General features: G+C 39.2%; 1 protein-coding gene across 1 annotated transcript in view; it reads right to left on the bottom strand.

Annotated features, from left to right (window-relative positions):
- Positions 1-19,504, bottom strand: part of CASK (calcium/calmodulin dependent serine protein kinase) — a 365,574-nt gene that overhangs the window by 41,511 nt on the left and 304,559 nt on the right. The window contains exons 15-16 of the mRNA XM_037057119.1: positions 9,365-9,443; positions 394-479 (exon numbers count right to left, since the gene is read on the bottom strand). Coding sequence (XP_036913014.1) covers positions 394-479; positions 9,365-9,443 — 165 coding nt within the window. The remainder of the gene's footprint in view (positions 1-393; positions 480-9,364; positions 9,444-19,504) is intronic.

Below are 19,504 nucleotides of genomic sequence, written 5' to 3'. Positions count from 1 at the left end.
CTACTTGGGATCTAGCCTGCAACCCAGGCATGTGCCCTGACTGGGAATTGAGCTGGTGACCCTTTGGTTCATTCAACCCACTGAGACTTAGCACCTAAGGCAAGGGAAGGCTTTCTTTAAACATCTACTTGATAAAAAAAGGCAGATAAATCATGAAAGGAGAGTGTTAAAGTCCACACTGCTAAAGATGGTCAAAATGTGTCCAAACTCTGTTGCATGTAAATATTTTCCTTGTCAGTGTTGATGAATGTTGTTTAAGTGCAAGTCCACACACATGGTGGTATCAGAGATACTCTGATTGCAAAACAATACCCCTTATTAGTGCTTTAAAAAGAAAGCTAACAAACTGAAAGTCGACCTTAGACACAGAAAAAGAAACTTTCATCTACTCACAAGCATTTTTTGCAGCTGTTCTACTGTTTGGTTAGCCACACTGATGCCATTGATTTCTCGAATTTCATCACCAACATGAAGTGTACCTAAATTAAACAAAATTATAAACATGAAATGATAGATATTTTTATAGTAATAAATTCCAATGCCAGAAATGTAAGTAATTAAGAAAAACTAAGCTAAATATTGAATGCCAATATTTCAGAAACAGGTACAAGTTTGGCTCATGCAGTAAATTCCAAAACAGATACAGCTACTATGGAACAAACAGTTTTGAAAGATGGTTGTGGAAATCTGCTAATATTTCTAAGGGAGGCAGTGTGCATAGTGGCTTAAAAGCACAGCTTCTATCAGAGGTGTCAAACTCATTTTCACCCAGGGCCACATCAGCCTCGTGGTTGCCTTCAAAGGGCTGAAATAATTTTAGGACTGTATAAATGTCTTAACTGTTAAGGAGTTGCAGTTACATTCGGCCTTTTGAAAACAACCATGAGGCTGATGTGGTCCCAGGTGAAAATGAGTTTGACACCCCTGCTCTAGATCCAGCCTGTCTGGGTACAAATCCCAGCTTCATCACTTACTGGCTTTAAGATCTTGGGTAAGTTACTGAAACTCTCCATGTCTCAGTTTTCACATTTATAAAGTGGAGATGAAAACAGTACCTATCTCATAGGACTGTTGTGAGAATTAAATGAGTTTAATACACATAGAGGGCTTAGAATGGTTCATAGCACATAGTAAGTACTGTTTAAGTGTTTCCTGCTATTATCTACCAAATATGATACAAAGGCTACTGATTTTCAAAGAATTGTGATATAATACCTTTGTAACACTAAACTTAGACATATGGCAACCTTTTAAAATAATTTGGGGGGCATTTTAGCATCATGCAATACTTTAAGTAGAAAAGTGACAAAGAACCAATGCATAAAAAGAATGTTACATAGAATTTTGCCTCCTTATTTATAAACTGTGCACATTTACAAAATGGCCTGACATTATGAAAAGCTCACAGTCTCTTTTATAGGCATACCCTAAAATGCATATAAATAAAATCGGATGCCTGGGATTTGCTTCAAAATAATCTAGGAGTGGGCAGTTGGGCAAATACAGATGAAGCCAGTGTGACCATGAATTAACAATAATCCTAGCTGGGATATGGGTATGTGGGTAATCAATGTACTAATCTTTTCACTTTTCACTACTTGAACTCATTGCACTGTTCTCTCTACTCATGTTTGGAAAACTAACATAATACCCTCATACTATGGGGACTTCTGCTTCCAATATGGCTGATTGGTCACTCAAAGAATTTCTCAGAACTATATCCTCCCTAGGACACACCTCTTGAAGTGTTACTGGTCTCACAAAAGGAGTGCAAACCCCTAAGAACACTTTCTACTTCCATCCCTATTCTCCCCTTTACACAAAAGAACCCTGTGTGCTTGACCCAAAGTGGTGGCAAACTAAGGGTAGAATAAAATAGTGGGAAGGGTGAAGGCTATAGAAGCAAAGTCTGCTAGCTGGATTCTGACTGTTGGGCTAAGTTAGAAAAGCTGAGGCTGGGATTCTGCAGAAGGCCAAGACCCAGATCAGTGGCACTCTATGGCAACTGGTACAACAAGGAACAAACCCTCGCTGGAGGAAAACATATCCAGTTTAGGCCCACAGGACTTCCCTCAGTTAGACAAGCAATGAGCTCAACAGTCAAAGATCACCAAACATACAATAAGGAAAACTACTATGGGAGTCATAAGAAACAGGAAAAACAGATTTAGATCTTCAAGGAAGATAGATACTGGAATGGTCAGATGCAGAATATAAAAGAGCTATGTGTTAAATATTAGAACAAAATGAAAGGACTCAGTTGCAAGAATGAGCATTCAACAAGAGATTATCAGGTGTGAACAAACAGATGTGAAAATAAAAATAGGAACAAATGTTTAGTACTACCAGAAAAGAAAAATATAAGTGGTGGTATAAGCCAATATAGCCAAAGAGGGAGTTTCACTGAACTGGAAGATATAACTAGATAAATTATCTAGACTGCACGTCAGAGAAATAACAAAATAAGGAAAATAGGAAGGGAGAAATAAAAAATAAAAAAAGATATTAAGAAACATGGAGGAGATGTTTAACATACTTGTATCTGGAATTTAGAAAAAGAGAACCGAGAAAATGAAAAAGAAGCAATATTTGAAGAAATAATGGTTGCAATTTTTTTCTTTTGTAAAAAAATTTTCTTCATTTATTTTTAGAGAGAGGGGAAGGGAAGGAGAAAGAGAGGGAGAAAAATATCAGTGTATGGTTGCTTTTCATGCACCCCATACTGGGGACCTGGACTGCAACCCAGGCAAATGCCCTAGCTAGGAATTGAACCAACAACCCTTTGGTTCACAGCCTGTGCTTAATCCACTGAGCTACACCAGCCAGGGTGGCTGCAATTTTTCTTTTTGTTTAAAAGACTTTATTTTTTTAGTTTTAGATTTCTCAATATCATACAGTGGATGCCAGAACATAACAGAATGGTAATCAACCTAAATTTATGCTCTCAGAAAAAATAATCTTCAATACCGAGGCTGAAGTAAAATATTTAGAGATAAACACCACCTAAGAGTGTTTGTCAACAAGAGACTAACAGTAAAGGAACTTCTGAGGATGTACTTTTAAAAAAAGGAAAATCTGCACTGGCTGGTGTAGCTCAGTGGATTGAGCATGGGCCTGTGAACCACACAATTGCGGTTCGATTCCCAGTTAGGGCACATGCCTGGGTTGCAGGCCAGTTCCCAGCAGGGGACGCATGAGAGGCAACCATACATTGATATTTCTCTCCCTCTCTCCTTCCCTTCCCCTCTAAAGATAAATAAATAAAATTGTTAAAAAAAAAGGAAAATCCTTCCCAAAGGATGGTTGGAAATGAAAGGATGAAAGAAGTCATACTACCAAAAACTAAACTAAAGCTAGAACAACAATATCAATATTATATAAAATAAATTTTAAGTAGAAAGTATTATTAAGGATAATGCTTACCAGGTACTTCTATACACCTAATAAATATGTAAATATACAAAGCTAAAATAAAGAGATCTATAGGTAGAAGTAAAAGAATTCTACTATGATAATAACATACTTAAACAATTATTGATAGGTCAAACAGACAAAAATAAACAGACTATATATAAATATAAACAGACTATATATTAGTCAAGATATAGAAGATGTGAACAAAAAATTAACCCCAAGCCTATCATTACATGAGAATTGTTCATACAATTAAAGAATAAACATTTTTCTTAAGTACACAGGGACCATTTACAAAGTGATTAAAGTACTATGCTGTACTTTACATTCCCATGACTATTTTGTGGCTACCAATTCGTACCTCTTAATCCTGTCACCTTTTTTTACCTAGCCTCTCAACCCTCCTCACCTCTGGCAACTGTTAGTTTGATCTTACCATTCAATTTTATATTGTCATTTATCAAACTCTAATTTCCTAATTTCTAAATAGTATGTCTCAACAAATCTCCAAGAATGGTGATATACAGACCACATTTTTGGACCACAGTGCAATGAAGTTAGAAGTAAATCATAAAAAGATATATAGAAAATCTTCTTAAATGTTTGTAAAAAAAACACTTCAAGTGACTTATGGGTCAATGAAAAATATCATAGTAGAAATTTAAAAATACTTAGAATTAATTACAATAAAATGCTTAATATCAAAACTGGTGGGATACAGATAAAGTAATACTTAGGTAGAGTTTAGTCTTAAATGCATATATTAGAAATGAAGAAAGACTGAAATAAATGAACTATTTTTAATAGTAGTTTATTTACTTATCTTTAGAGGGAAAGGGAAGGAGAGAAGGAGAGAAATATCAATGTATGGTTGCCTCTCGTGAGTCCCCTGCTGGGAACTGGCCTGCAACCAGGCATATGCCCTGACTGGGAATTGAACCATGATCGTGTGGTTCGCAGGCCCGTGCTCAATCCACTGAGCTACACCAGCCAGGGAAAATGAACTGTCTAATTAAAAAAGGTAGATAAAACCAATAGAAAGAAGAAAGAAAAAAATATATTTTGCCATGTACAATGTGCACCCACGATTTTTTGCACATTATACATGGGATTATTATACCCATGGTATATAATCATTATACCCATGTATAATGTGCATCCTTATTTTTCTCTCAGAAATTTGAACAAGAAAGTGTGCATTATACATTGCAAACATTAAGTCATAAAACAATGAAATAGAAATTAAACATACAGAAAAAAAAGGAACTCCTGGCCAAGATGGAGATATAGGTACACTTCACTTCCTCACACAGACCAAAGAAGGACAACAAATTTAAAAACAAAAAATAAACAGAACTGCCAGAAAATCAAACTGTATAGATGTCTGACAATCAAGGAGTTAAAGAAGAAACATTCATCCAGACAGGTAGGAGGGGTGGAGACAGGCAGCTGGTGCAGAAAGGATGGTAAGGTGGCAGCTGGAGGACTGGGTGTCCCACATTCACCTGCAGATAAACCAGAGGGAAGAACTGGGGAGCAAGACAGACTGCACAACCCAGGGTTCCAGCATATGGAAATAAAGCCTCAAAATCTCTGGCTGCAAAATCCTGAGGGTGTTGCAGGAGAAACTCCCAGCCCCACAGGAGAGTCTGTTGGAGGGGCCTACAGGGCCCTAGAATGTACACAAGCCCACACACCTGGGAATCAAAACCAGCAGGGCCCAATTTGCTTGTGGGTAGTGGGGGAAGTGATTGAAAGCAGGGGAAGAGCCAAGGAAGCAGCATTGTTCCTTCTCTGACCCCTCCCCTACATAGAGTGCCATAACTCTATGAAGTGGGTTGCCCCACTCTGGCGAATACCTAAGGCTCCACCCCTTATAGTGTAACAGGCATGATGACACAAAGACATATGGCTCAAATGAAAGAACACATTAAAACTCTAGAAAAAGAACTAAGTGACAAGTAGATAGCCAACCTATCGGATATAGAGTTCAAAACACTGGTAATCAGGATGCTCACAGAAATGATTGAGTACAGACACAAAATAAAGGAAGAAGTGAAGGCTACACAAAATGAAATAAAGAAAAATATACAGGGAACCAACAGTGAAGGGGAGGAAACCAGGACTCAAATCAATGATTTGTAACAGAAAGAAGAAATAAACATTCGACTGGAACAGAAAGAAGAAACAAGGATTTGAAAAAATGAGGAGAGGCTGAGGAACCTCTGGGATAACTTTAAACATTCCAATATCCAAATCATAAGGGTGCCAGGAGAGGAGGAAGGAAAAGAAATTGAAAACCTATTTGAAAAAATGATGAAGAAAAACTTCCCTAATCTGGTGAAGGGAATAGACATGCCAAGCCCAGGAAGCTCAGAGAATCCCAAAGAGGAACACAACAAGACACATCATAATTAAATTACCCAAGATTAAAGATGAGAAAATCTTAAAAGCAGCAAGAGAAGAGGAGAGAGTTACCTACATAGGAGCTCCCATAAGACTATCAGCTGATTTCTCAAAAGAAACCTTACAGGCAAGGCCTGGGCTGGTGTGGCTCAGGGACTGAGTGCCAGCCTGTGAAACAAAGGGTTGCCAGTTGGATTCCCAGTTGGGGCACATGCCCAAGTTGTGGGCCTGGTTCCTAGTGCAGGGTGTATGAGAGGCAACCGCATGTTGATGTCTCTCTTCCTCTCTCCCTCCCTTCCCCTCTATCTAAATATAAATAAAGAAACCTTTAAAATAAAATAAAATAATTTAAAAAGGAAACCTTACAGCCAAGAAGGGGCTGGAAAAAAGTATTTAAAGTTAGGAAAAGCAATGACCTACATCCAAGATTACTCTATCCAGCAAAGCTATCATTTAGAATTGAAGGGCAGATAAAGTGCTCCCCAGATAAGGTCAAGTTAAAGGAGTTCATTATCACTAAACCCCAAGTGCTCCCCAGATAAGGTCAAGTTAAAGGAGTTCATTATCACTAAACCCTTATTATATGCAATGTTAAAGGGACTTATCCAAGAAAAAGAAGAAGTTCAAAACTATGAACTTATTTTACTTCCAGTAAAATGACAACAAACTCACATTTATCAACAACTGAACCTCAAAAACAAAAACAAAAATGAACTAAGCAAACAACTAGAACAGGAAAAGAATTACAGAAATGGAGATTATGTAGAGGGTTATCAGTGGGGAGGGGGCTCAGAGAGAGTGGGGGAAATGGTACAGGGAATAAGAAGTATAAATGGTAGGCACAAAATAGACAGGGAGGTGTTAAGAATAGTATAGGAAATGGGGACACCAAAGAACTTACATGTATGAGCCATGGACATGAACTAAGGGCAGGGAATGTTGGAGGGAGAGGTGGTGCAGGGTGGAGCGAGGTAAAAGGAAGAAAAAAAATGACACAGCTCTAACAGTATAGTCAGTAAAATACACTTTAAAAAGGAAACATACAATTAACAGAAGTTAAAGTGGGTGTTTGACTATACCTCTGGAAAGGGTGATTAAGAGAAAAAGGGCACAGAACAAGTAAGGCTATTAGGAATGAATGAGGGGACAATTACAGAGATGACAGAAAATAAAAAGTAAGAGAACATTATGAAGGAACTTATTGCAATAATTTAAAAAATTTTAAGATTTTTAAGGAAAATGTAATTTACCAAAACCCAGAGAGAATACAGAAAGCCTGAATAGCCTTATGGATATTAAAGAAATTGAAGTAGTTAAAAAAAAAACCTTTCCTAAATACCAAACAAAAACAAAACACTAGGCTCTGATAGTTTTATAGGCAAGGTCTACTAAACTTTCCAGGTATGAATCACTCCAATGCTATACAAACTCTTTCAGAGAACTTCATGAAGAAAAAAAGGCTAAGTCATTCTAGGAAGCTAAAGTAACTTTAACACTAAAATGAGACAGAAAAACACAAGAAAAAAAATTAACTACAGGCCAGTCTCAATCATAATTGCAAACACAAAGTCCTAAACAAAATGTTAGCACAGAGTTTAGTAGTACATATAAAAGATAATCTACAATGACTAAGCTGGGTTTATCTAAGAAATGCAAGGGAGTCTAATCATGAGGAAATCTTTAAAAGTCACTCACCACACTAATAGATATAAGGAAAAAAACCAAATGATCATCTCAACAGATGCAGAAACAGCACTTGATAAAATTCAATACCCAATCATAATTAAAATGCTCAGCAACTAAGAATAAAAGAGAACTTTTTCAGCCATAAAAAATGTTATCTACTAAAAAATGTACAGTAAATGTTAGTCTTCATGGGGAAACATTGAAAAGCTACCTTTTATTTATTTATTTATTTTAAAAAGATTTTATTTATTTATCTTTAAAGGGGAAGGGAAGGAGAGAAGGAGAGAAATATCAGTATATGGCTGCCTCTCCTGAGTCCCCTGCTGGGAACTGGCCTGCAACCCAGGCATGTGCCCTGACTGGGAACGGAACTGCGAACGTGTGGTTCACAGGCCTGTGCTCAATCCACTGAGCTACACCAGCCAGGGCAAAAAGCTACCTTTTAAAAACAAGAAAAGGACAAGGATGCCACTATGCCACTTCTATTAGATAGCAGATCCTAGCCAGTGCAGTCATATAGGAAAAAGAGATTAAAGAAATAATGATATTGTGACTTTTCTGAGGTCACAGCAAATTATTAAAAATAATAAACAAAAATTCATACTGGGATTGAAAACCAAACATCCTCCTGTGTGAATGCTGTCTATTCCCTAAGCCTATAAAGATTCCCCTGAAGGCAGCACTAGTGCCACAGCAGATGACCATGTACACAACGGTCATCTCTAGAGAGGACAGGAAGACACTTAAACGCTTATTGTGTTACTTCTTGCTCTCTGGGGTGAAGGAAATAAGGTGTTAAGTAAAAAAAACAACCTGATATCAAAGAAAGGAAGTCTAATTTTGGACAGGAGAATGATTTTTGGATTACACTCTAAGTACTAGTACACATAACGCAGCCCTTTCACAGAGAAGCCCACCCAAAGGTTAATGCACATTCAAATCCTGCCCACCTGAAGGTTAATGAAAATTCCACTTATTCAACAAAATTATTTTTGTCTACGTCAGTCCTTAGTGAATTCCCTCCTCAGAATGAATGTACTCTACTATAGTAGGTATTAAAAACTTAATCAAAAACTTGATATATCTTATTTTACCACTGAATTAAATATTTTTTTCAATTGCAGTTGCCATTCAATATTATTTTGTATTAGTTTCAGGTGTATAGCACAATGGTTATACAATCACATACTTTACAAAGTGTTCCCTCTGATATTTCAAGTGCCCACCTGGCACCATACATGGTTATTACAACATTATTGACTATATTCCCTATGCTGTACTTTATATCCTGTAACTATTTTGTGACTATGAATTTGTAACTCTTAATCCCTTCACCTTTTTCATGCAGCCCCCCTTGCCAAATCCTCTCCCTTCTGGCAACTATAGTTTGATCGTACCATTGAATTTTTACATTGTTATTTATGAAACTGGAATTTCTTAATTTATAAATAGTACATATAATTTCTGAATGAAGAGAATAATTCTTGAACTGTGATTTAACTTTTTAAATATATATCTTATATCCCAGAATAGATGTCTTCCATATATCCTATGGCCCAATAGAATACTTTGCTTTATCTTTCACGGTCTCCAATAAGTCAGGACTAAACAGTGGTTCACAGATGCTCCAGCAACAGAACTGTAACACACCCTCCCTCCATTATCCATAGGCTGGAGCATGTGCAGATGAATAAGAAGAAATGGAGGGCAACAAATACTAAAACCAAAAGAAACTTAAATAGATCACTTATATAAACCATATACTTAACAGATCTTTTATACAGATCATAAAAATACTTCACTAGGCCACAGGAAAAAAAGTTAATGAAGGAAAAAAAGGATCATATGTGAAACTTACCTTGCCTGTGAATCATGCCCCCATGCATAATTCTTGCAACAATACAATGATTTAACTCATTCATTTTTAAAGTGATTCCCTGTAAAAAGTAAAAATAGAATTACTATGAGATGGCACTTCTTTTTAATTTTTTAATCCTCACCCCTAAATAAGTTTATTCATTTTATTTATTTATTATTTAAAAATTTAAAAATATTTTATTCATTTATCTTTAGAGGGGAAGGGTAGGAGAGAGGGAGAAAATATCAATGTATGGTTGCCTCTCATGCATTCCCTGCTGGGAACTGGCCTGCAACCCAGACATGTGTCCTGACTGGGAATCGAACCATGAACCTTTGGTTTGCAGGTCCATGCTCAATCCACCGAGCTATACCAGCCAGGGCTATTTATTTATTGTTTAAAAGATTTTATTTATTTATCTTTAGAGGAGAAGAGAAGGATGGAGGGAGAGAAGTATCAGTGTATGGTTGCCTCTCATGCATTCCCTGCTGTGAACTGGCCTGCAACCCAGACATGTGCCCTGACTGGGAATAGAACCATGATCCTTTGGTTCACAGGCCCATGCTCAATCCACTGAGCTACACTAGTCAGGGCAAGTTTATTCATTTTATATATAGAGAGGAAGGGACAGGGAAAGAGAGAGACAAACATCAATTGTTACCTTCCGTACGCACACTGATCAGGGATCAAACCCCCAACCTTTTGGTGTGCAGGACAATGCTCCAACCAACCAAGCCACCCACTGAGGACTGGCAGTTGTTTTTATATTTTTGGTTTTGCTGTAATTTTAATTATAAAAAGTAGGAAAACATTAAAGAAAATATTGATAATAGGGGAGAAAACCATGCATTACTCCACTGTGCCATGAAAAAATTATTTTTGGTATTTTGATTGCTATAATAACAGTATACATATATTTTATATAGTGTTTTTAATCTTCTAATTGTATTTCCCATGTTGTTTTACTTTTCATGTTTTTAATCATTTTAAAAGTTTTAATTGATATATGAGTATAACTGGCATATAGTTATTTAAAGTGTACAATTTGATAAGTTTGATAATGTAGGTCTATAGGCCTGAAAACATCACCACAATCAGGAGAGTGAATATATCCACCCCCACAAAAAGTTTCCCCATGCCTGCTGGTAATCTACTCGCATCCCTCTACATCCTGCCCCCTCATCTCCAAGCAACTAACTGATAGGCTTTAGCTGGCATATAAACAAATTCATACAGTATGTATACTGTTTTTAAAATATTGAATGGATAAAATGCTCATTTTATTATTTAGTTTAAATTTAACTAATTTGTTTTTAATTGAATTTATTGGGGTGATAGTGGTTAACAAAAACCATACGGATTTTAAATTTACAACTCAACAAAATATCATTTGCATACTGTGCCCATTGTCAAAGCAAAGTTCTGTTGCATTTTTTTCACTCACAATGTCAGATGCAAACCTTGTTGCACGAATCAATAGTCTATTGTTTTTGCCGAATATTCCATTGTATGGATACATCATTTTGTTTACCCATTCACCCACTGAATTGTTTCTAGCATTTGGCTATTATAAACAAAGCTGTATTCCTGTGTTGGTCTCCACTTTGTTATGACGTCATCATTGTCGTCTTCTTTTTCATTTTAGATATGGAGTTGTTTAGAATTTTTGTGTCTATATTCAAGAGGGTTACTGGTCTGTAGTTTTCTAGTATGCCTTTATCTGGTTTGGGGGTATCAGGGCAATGCCAGCCTGATGATGATGATGATGAAGATGATGATGATGATACTAGTAACAAAAACTAAGGTTTCCGCCAAGATGGAGGCATAGGTGGAAACACTGTGCCTTCTCCCACAACCAAGTTTGAATACAACAAAGGTTTGGAGAACAAAGACACAGCCAAAGAACAGATAATTGAATAATACGGAAGTCCGACAACAACAAACTGTTCAACTGGGACGGTAAGAGGGGTGGAGCCAGCGGTGGAGTAGGGTCGGGCAGGACAGATCCCCTGACATAGGCGCACAGGCGGCCTGGACCCAGTCAGGGTGTGGGGCAGACTGACTGTGGTCACACATTCGCACACAGTGAGACAGACCACGCAGGCCCCAGGGGGCGAGAGCTGACTGTGGTGGCACACTCGTGTGCAGTGGGACAAAATGCGCGGGCCCCAGTGACGGTGGCAGCTGCCGCACCTGTGGGGGCCGCGGCGGGAGGCAGCAGATGGAACGCCATTGCTCCTCATTGACCCCGCTCCCACATACAGCGTCACAACCCAGCGACTAAGTTGCCCTGCTCTGGTGAAGACCTAGGGCTCCCATCCTGCTACGGAACAGGCACGAACAGCCCAAAAGATGGCGCAAGAAGAACTCAAAGTCCCAGACCCAATAACTCTCAGCAACTGAGAGATTGCCAGCCTCTCAGAAGCACAGTTCAAGACACTGTTTATCAGGATGCTCACAGAACTGGTGGATTATAGTCACAAATTAGAGGAACATATGAAGGCTAAACTAAGTGAAATGAAGGGAGATGTCCAGGAAACCAATAGCAATGGAAAAGAAACTGGGACTCAAATCAATGGAATGGACCAGAAGAAAGAACAAAACATCTAACCAGAAAGGAATGAAGAAATGAGAATTCAAAAAAATGAGGAGAGGCTTAGGAACCTCCAGGACATCTTTAAATGTTCCAACATCTGGATTATAGGGGTACCAGAGGGGGAAAGAAACAGCCACGAGTGGAACACTTATTTGAACAAATAATAAAGGAGAACTTCCCCAGTCTGGCAAAGGAAATAGACTTCCAGGAAATCCAGGAAGCTCAGAGACTCCCAAAGAAGACAGACCTAAAGAGGAACACACCAAGCTACATCATAATTACATTAGCCAAGATGAAAATGAAGGAGAGAATCCTAGAAGCAGCAAGAGATAAGGGGGCAGTCACCTACAAAGGAGTACCCATCAGACTGTCAGCGGATTTCTCAAAAGAGACCTTACAGGCAAGAAGGGGCTGGAAAGAAGTATTCCAAGTCATGAAATCCAAAGACCTACAGCCAAGATTGCTTTATCCAGCAAAACTTTCATTTAGAATGGAAGGACAGATAAAGTGCTTCTCAGATAAGGTCAAGTTCAAGGAGTTCATCATCACCAAGCCCTTATTATATGAAATGCTAAAGGGACTTATATAAGGAAGAGATGATGAAAAATATCAACAGTGAAAGGACAGCAAACACACAGTTATTAACAACCACACCTAAAACAAAAGCAAACCAAGAGGACAGATAGATCAGGAACGGAACCATAGAAATGAAGAGCACATGGAGGGTTAGCAACAGGGGGGTGGGAGGAGGAGAAGGGGGGAGAAGGCACAGAAAATAGCATAGAGGGTAGGTAGAAAATAGATAGGGGGGAGGGCAAGAATAGTGGGGGAAATATAGAATCTAAAGAACTTGAGACACATGGTTATAACTAAGCGGGGGAGAATGGTGGGGGAGGAAGTGTGTGGGTGGAGGGGAATGAAGTGGGGGGAATAGAATGACTGTAATGGTATAATCAATAAAATATATTAAAAAAAACTAAGTTGGAAGAATTCCTTCCTTTTCAATGGTTTGGGAAGTTTGTGTAGAACTGGTGTTACTTCTTTTCTCATTATTTTTCATTTTTATTTTTTAAAATTATATTTTATTGATCATGGTATTGCAGTTGTCTCAATTTTTCCCCCTTTGGCCCCTTCCACCCAGCGTCCCCTACTTGCTCAGGCAACCCCCACACCATTGTTCACATGCATGGGTCATATGTATAGGTTCTTTGGCTATTCCATTTGCTATATTGTACTTTACATACCCATGGCTATTCTGTAACTACCTATTTGTACTTCTTTATCCCCTACCTCTTCATGCATTCAGCAATATCTACCTCCCATCTGGCAACCATCAAAATGCTTTCTGTATCCATGATTATGTCTCTGTTCTTGTTTGCTTAATTTTCTACATTTAACTCTTGATATTTATTATTTGCCATTATATTGTTCATAGTTTTGATCTTTTTCTTAAACGAGTCCCTTTAACATTTCATATGATCTGCAGATGATGAAGTCCTTTAGTTTTTTCTTGTCTGGGAAGCTTTTTACCTGCCCTTTGATTCTAAATGATAGCTTTGCTGGGGAGAGCAATCTTGGCTGTAGGTCCCTGCTTTTCATGACTTTGAATATTTCATGCCAATCCCTTCTACTTGCAAAATTTCTTTTGAGCAATCAGCTGGTAGTGTTATGGGAACTCCTTTGTAGGCAATTATCTGTTTTTCTTTTGCTGCTTTTAAGATTGTCTCTTTAACTTTTGGCATTTTAATTATGATGTGTCTTGGAGTGGGCCTCTTTGTATCCATCTTGTTTGGGACTTTTCTGTGCTTCCTGGACTTGAATGTCTATTTCCTTCACCAAATTAGGAAATTTTTCTTCCATTATTTTTTCAGATAGATTTTCAATTTCTTGCTCTTTCTCTTCTCTTTCTGGTACTTTTATGATGTGACTATTGGAGCTATCGAAGTTGTCTCAGAGGCTGCTTACACTCTTCTAATTTTTTTTGGATTCTTTTTTCTTCTCATTGTTCTAATGGGTTGTTTTTTGCTTCGTTATGTTCCAAATCATTGATTTGATTGTCAGCTTCATCCACTGTACTGTTACTTCCCTGTAAACTGTTCTTTATTTCAATTAGTTTATCCTTTGTTTCTGACTGGATCTTTTTTATGCTGTGGAGGTCCTCACCTTGAGCATCCTTATAATCAGTGTTTTGAACTCTGCATCTGATAGATTGCTTATCTCCATTTTGCTTAGTTCTTTTTAGGGAGTTTTAATTTGTTCTTTCACTTGGGCTATGTTTCTTTGTCTCCTTGTTTTGGCAGCTTCCTTGTGTTTGTTTCTATATATTAGGTAGAGCTGCTTTGACTCTCTGTCTTCATAGTGTGGCCTAATATAGTAGGTGTTCTGTAGGGTCCAGAGGCACAGCCTCCCCTATCACCCACGTTGGGTACTCAAGGTGCACCTTTCATGTGGGCTGAGTACACCCTCCTCTTGTAGTTGAGACTTGGGTGCTGTTGGCAGGTCAATGGGAGGGATTTACCCAGGCCAGTCAGCTGCAAGGTTTGGCTGTGACCACTGACCTCCACCTTCCATGGAAGATGAACTGTGCAGGGGCAGGGTGGTGGTGCTCCAACATGGTCTACAGCTGTCTACTGGGTGCACAGGCTCTGGGTTTCCCAGGTGGTACAGACCAAGGTGGACTCCCACCTATGTTTTGCCTGGGGCCACTTGCCTAAGCTATGAAGCAATCTGAAATGGTTGCTACTTGTGTTGGGCTTAGAGATTCCCAGGTAAAGCCAAGCTGTGAATCTAGGCTGGCTACTGCTAGTCCAGGCCTGGGGCCACTTAGCTATTGCTTGTGTGAGAGGACTTAGGAAGTTGTGAAGCATGAGCGAAGACCAGCCACTTATTTGGAAAAGTCATGGTTAATAGCTTGGGTGGGCATGCTAATTGGGTAGGATGGAGTCTCAGGGAATCTCCAGGGCAGGGCAAACAGCGTTTGCCAGGTTGATGAAGTCTCAGATATGGCACCTACCTGCTGGCTCTGTGGCTCCATGGTAGGAGGGCTCAGAAAAGTGACAATGGCCTCTGCCCATCTTTTTGTCTGGGAGGAAGCTGTCCACCAGCTGCCACCTTGATGCCAGACACTACAGTTCCTCACTTTATGCCACTGGTGCCGTTCAAGTTGCTTCCCAGGTGCTAGAGCTCAGACAGAGTGCATCTGAGTAAGTCCATGTGTGGGTTCTTTAAGGGAAACTGCTTGGAACTCCACAAGTTTTTTCCATTGACTCAATCCCTGCTGGTTTTGCAGCTAGAAGTTATGAGGTCTTATCTTCTTGGCACTGGAACCTGGGGCTGGGGGTCCTAGTGTGGGGTTGGGACTACTCGTACCCAAGATATCTCTCCCAAATTTTTATCCACCAATTGTGGGTTTGGGACCAGCCTGTTCTGCATCTCCACCCCTCCTACCAGTCTGAATGATGTAGTTTCTTTAATCCCTTAGTTGTTAGACTTCCATTCAACTCAATTTGTGACAGTTTCAAGTGATGGCTGTTGTATATTTTAGTTGTAATTTTAAGTGGTTATATGAGGAGGCGAGTCAAGTGTACCTATGTTGTCATCTTAACCAGAAGTCCCTGGTATTATCTCTTTAAACAATCTTGGCCTGGAGTTTTCTCCGAGGCACTGTTTTTAACTACAAATTTAACTTTTAAATAGTGTAGGGCAACTGTTTACTCCTTCTTAAGTGAGTTTTGGTCGTTTCTGTCTTCCAAGGAATTTATCCATTTTATCTAAGTTGTTGAATTTACTAACATGAAGTTATCATATTTCCTTATTATCCTTTTTTGTATCTGTAGAATTTGTAATAATGTTGCTTCTCAAATGTATGATATTCTTAATTAGTCTTTTTTCCCACTGATCAGCCTGATCTTCTCGAAGAAAAGGTCATTGATTTTTCTCTATTTAAGAAATATTTTATTGATTACGCTATTACAGTTGTCCCAATTTCCTCCCCTTTGCCCCTGTCTTGCTGGTACCCCATTCCCTCCAGCAATCCCTATCACCTTAGTTCGTGTCCATGGCTTATACATATAAGTTCTCTGGCTTCACATTTCCTGTACTGTTCTTAACAACCCCCTGTCTATTTTGTACCTGCCAATTTACACTTCTTAATCCCTGCACCTTTCCCCCATACTCTGCCTTCCCCCTCCCAGCTGATAAGCCTCCCAAGTGATATCTATAGATATGATTCTGTTCCAGTTCTGCTTGTTTTCTTGTTTTGTTTTTTTAGATTCAGCTGTTGATAGTTGTGAATTTGTTGCCATTTTATTTTTCATAGTTTTGATCTTCTTTTTCTTATATAAGTCCCCTTAACATTTCAAATAATAATGGCTTGGTGATGATTAACTCCTTTAGCTTACCTTGTCTGGGAAGCACTTTATCTGCCTTTTAATTCTATATGATAGCTTTGCTGCATTAAGTAATCTAGGTTGTAGGTCCTTGCTTTTCACCACTTTGAATACTTCTTGCCAGTCCCTTCTTGCCTACAAAGTTTCTTTTGAGAAATCAACTGATAATCTTATGAGAACTCCTTTGTAGATAACTTCTTTAACATCCCCCTGTCTATTTCATTCCTACCAACTATGCTTCTTGATCCCTACACCATTTTCCCCTTTCTCCCTGTTCCTCCTATGTAAGTAACTAACTTCTTATCTCTTGCAGCTTTAAGATTCTCCCTTTATCTTTAACATTTGGTATTTTAATTATGATGTGTCTTGGTGTGGTCCTCTTTGGGCCCAGTTATTTTTTCTTTTTTAAAAATTGTTGTTCAAGTACAGTTGTCTCCATTTCCCCCCACCATTGTCTCCTGCCTCACCCATTCCCACCTCCCACCCTCAATCCTACCCAGCTTTGGCTTTGTACATGTGTGCTTTAGACATGTTCCTTGATGACCCTTCTCTGTTTTTCCCATTATACCCCTCCCCCCTCTGGATTAATTTATTTTTATTCTATTTTCTCTCCTGTGTTGTCATATTAGCTATAATTGTCTTGTTTTATTAGTGATTGCTTTACGGTTTATAGCATACATTTTTAACTTACAACTGTCTACCTTCAAGTGACATTATACCATGTCACTAATAGTATAAGAGCCTTATCACCATGCACTTCTGGGACTTCTGGCCAAGATGGAGGCATACGTGAAAACACTGTACCTCCTCGCACAACCAAATTTAAGGACAACAAAGATTTAGAAACAAAAACAACCAAAACAGACAGAAAAATTGAACTGTATCAAAGTCCGACAACAACAAACCATTCATGCAGACTGGTAACGGGCGGAGTCAGCGGCTGGCAGAGAGGGGATGTGGCAGGAAAAAGCGGTGGCTGCCTGACTGACCCAGGCGCGCAAGCAGTGGGTGGCAGATCCCAGGTCTGGGGTGGCAATGGGCAGACCCAGTGAGGGCACAATGTCCAGTCACACATTTATGTGCAGATAAACCAGGTGAAAAGACGAACAGTGAAAATGCACAATGCAGGGCCCCAGCAATGGGAAGCAAAGCCTAAAAGCATTGATTGAAAAAACTTTCAGGGGTTGAGGTGCCGGGAGAGGCTCCCAGCCTCACAGGACAGTTCATTGGAGAGACCCACCCACCTGGCAACCAGCAGCAGAAGGGCCAAATTTGCTTGTGGGAAGTGGTAGAGGGCACCGAAATCCGAGAGAGAGCAGAACAAACGCCATTGCTCCCTCTCTGACCCCTCCCCCAGTCACAACCCAGTGACTCTGTTGATCTGCCCTGTTGAACACCTAAGCTTTCGCCCCTTGTATGTAACAGGTGTGAACAGACCAAAACATAATGGCTCAGGCAAAAGAACAGCTCAAAGCCCCAGAGCCAATACTTCTAAACGACAAAGAGATAGGCAACCCATCAGATGCACAGTTCAAAATACTGGTGATCAGGATGCTCACAGACTGGTTGATTTTAGTTGCAAATTAGATTTAAAAAATGAAGGCTACACTAAGTGAAATGAAGCAAAATGCACAGGGAACCAATAGTGATGAAACGGAAACTGGGCCTCAGATAAAATGGAGTGGACCAGAAGGAAGAACGAAACATCCCACCAGAAAGGAATGAAGAAATGAGAATTCAAAAAAATGAGGAGAGGCTTAGGAACCTCCAGGACATCTTTAAACGTTCCAACATCTGAATTATAGGGGTACCAGAAGGGGGAAAGAAACAGCCACAAGTGGAAAACTTATTTGAACAAATAATAAAGGAGAACTTCCCCAGTCTGGCAAAGGAAATAGACCTCCAGGAAATCCAGGAAGCTCAGAGAGTCCAAAGAAGGTGGACTCAAGGAGGACCACTCCAAGGCACATCATAATTACATTAGCTAAGATTAAAATGAAGGAGAGAATCCTAGAAGCAGCAAGAGATAAGGGGGCAGTCACCTACAAAGGAGCTTGAATCAGACTGTCAGCTGATTTCTCAAAAGAGACCTTACAGGCAAGACGGGGCTGGAAAGAAGTATTCCAAGTCATGAAATCCAAAGACCTACATCCAATATTGCTCTATCCAGCAAGGTTTTCATTTAGAATGGAAGGACAGATAAAGTACTTCTCAGATAAGGTCAAGTTCAAGGAGTTCATCATCACCAAGCCCTTACTGTATGAAATGTTAAAGGGACTTGTCTAAGAAAAAGAAGATTAAAAGTATGAACAGTGAAAAAACAACAAACTCACAGTTATTAACAACCACACCTAAAACAAAATCAAACTAAGCACACAGCTAGATCAGGAGTCGAACTATAGAAATGGAGATCACATGGAGGGTTAGCAACAAGGGCGTGGGATGAGGAAAGAGGGGTAAAAGGTACAGGGAATAATTAGCATAGATGTTAGATAGAAAACAGACAGGGGGAGGGCAAGCATAGTATGGGAAATATAAAAGCTAAAGAACTTAAGACACATGGACATGAACTAAAGGGGAGAATGTGGGGGGAGTGGGTATGCAGGGTGGAGGGGAATGAAGGGAGGGAATGGGACAACTGTAATGGCATAATTAATAAAATATATTTAAAAATGTAACCCTGGCTGGTGTAACTCAGTGGATTGAGCACAGGCCTGTGAACCAGAGGATCGCGGTTCGATTCCCAGTCAGGGCACATGCCTGGGTTGCAGGCTGGTTCCCTGCAGGCCAGCCCCCAACAGGGGATGCAGGAAAGGCAACCATACATTGATGTTTCTCTCCCTCTCTCCTTCCCCTCTAAAGATAAGTAAATAAATAAATAATCTTAAAAAATATATATATATTTAAAAATGTACTTCCACTTCCTTTCTCTTGACCTTTGTTCTACTGTTGTTATACATTTTACTTTTATGTTATAAACCCCCAAACATATTGCTATTATTTTTATTTAACTGCCAATTATCTTGTTTCTAAAAGATTTTATTTATTTTTAGGGAGATGAGAATGGAGGAAGAAAGTGAGAGACAGAAACATTGATTGGCTGTCTCTTATGCCTACCCCAAATGGGGACCGAACCCACAATCCAGGCATGTGCTC

The sequence above is a fragment of the Sturnira hondurensis genome, unplaced genomic scaffold (genome assembly GCF_014824575.4).
Source record: "Sturnira hondurensis isolate 20B ecotype Veracruz unplaced genomic scaffold, ASM1482457v3 Scaffold0009449, whole genome shotgun sequence".
In the NCBI taxonomy this organism is placed as follows: domain Eukaryota; kingdom Metazoa; phylum Chordata; class Mammalia; order Chiroptera; family Phyllostomidae; genus Sturnira; species Sturnira hondurensis.
Note: the sequence above shows the minus strand (reverse complement) of the source record. Positions and strands in the feature narration are given on the sequence as shown.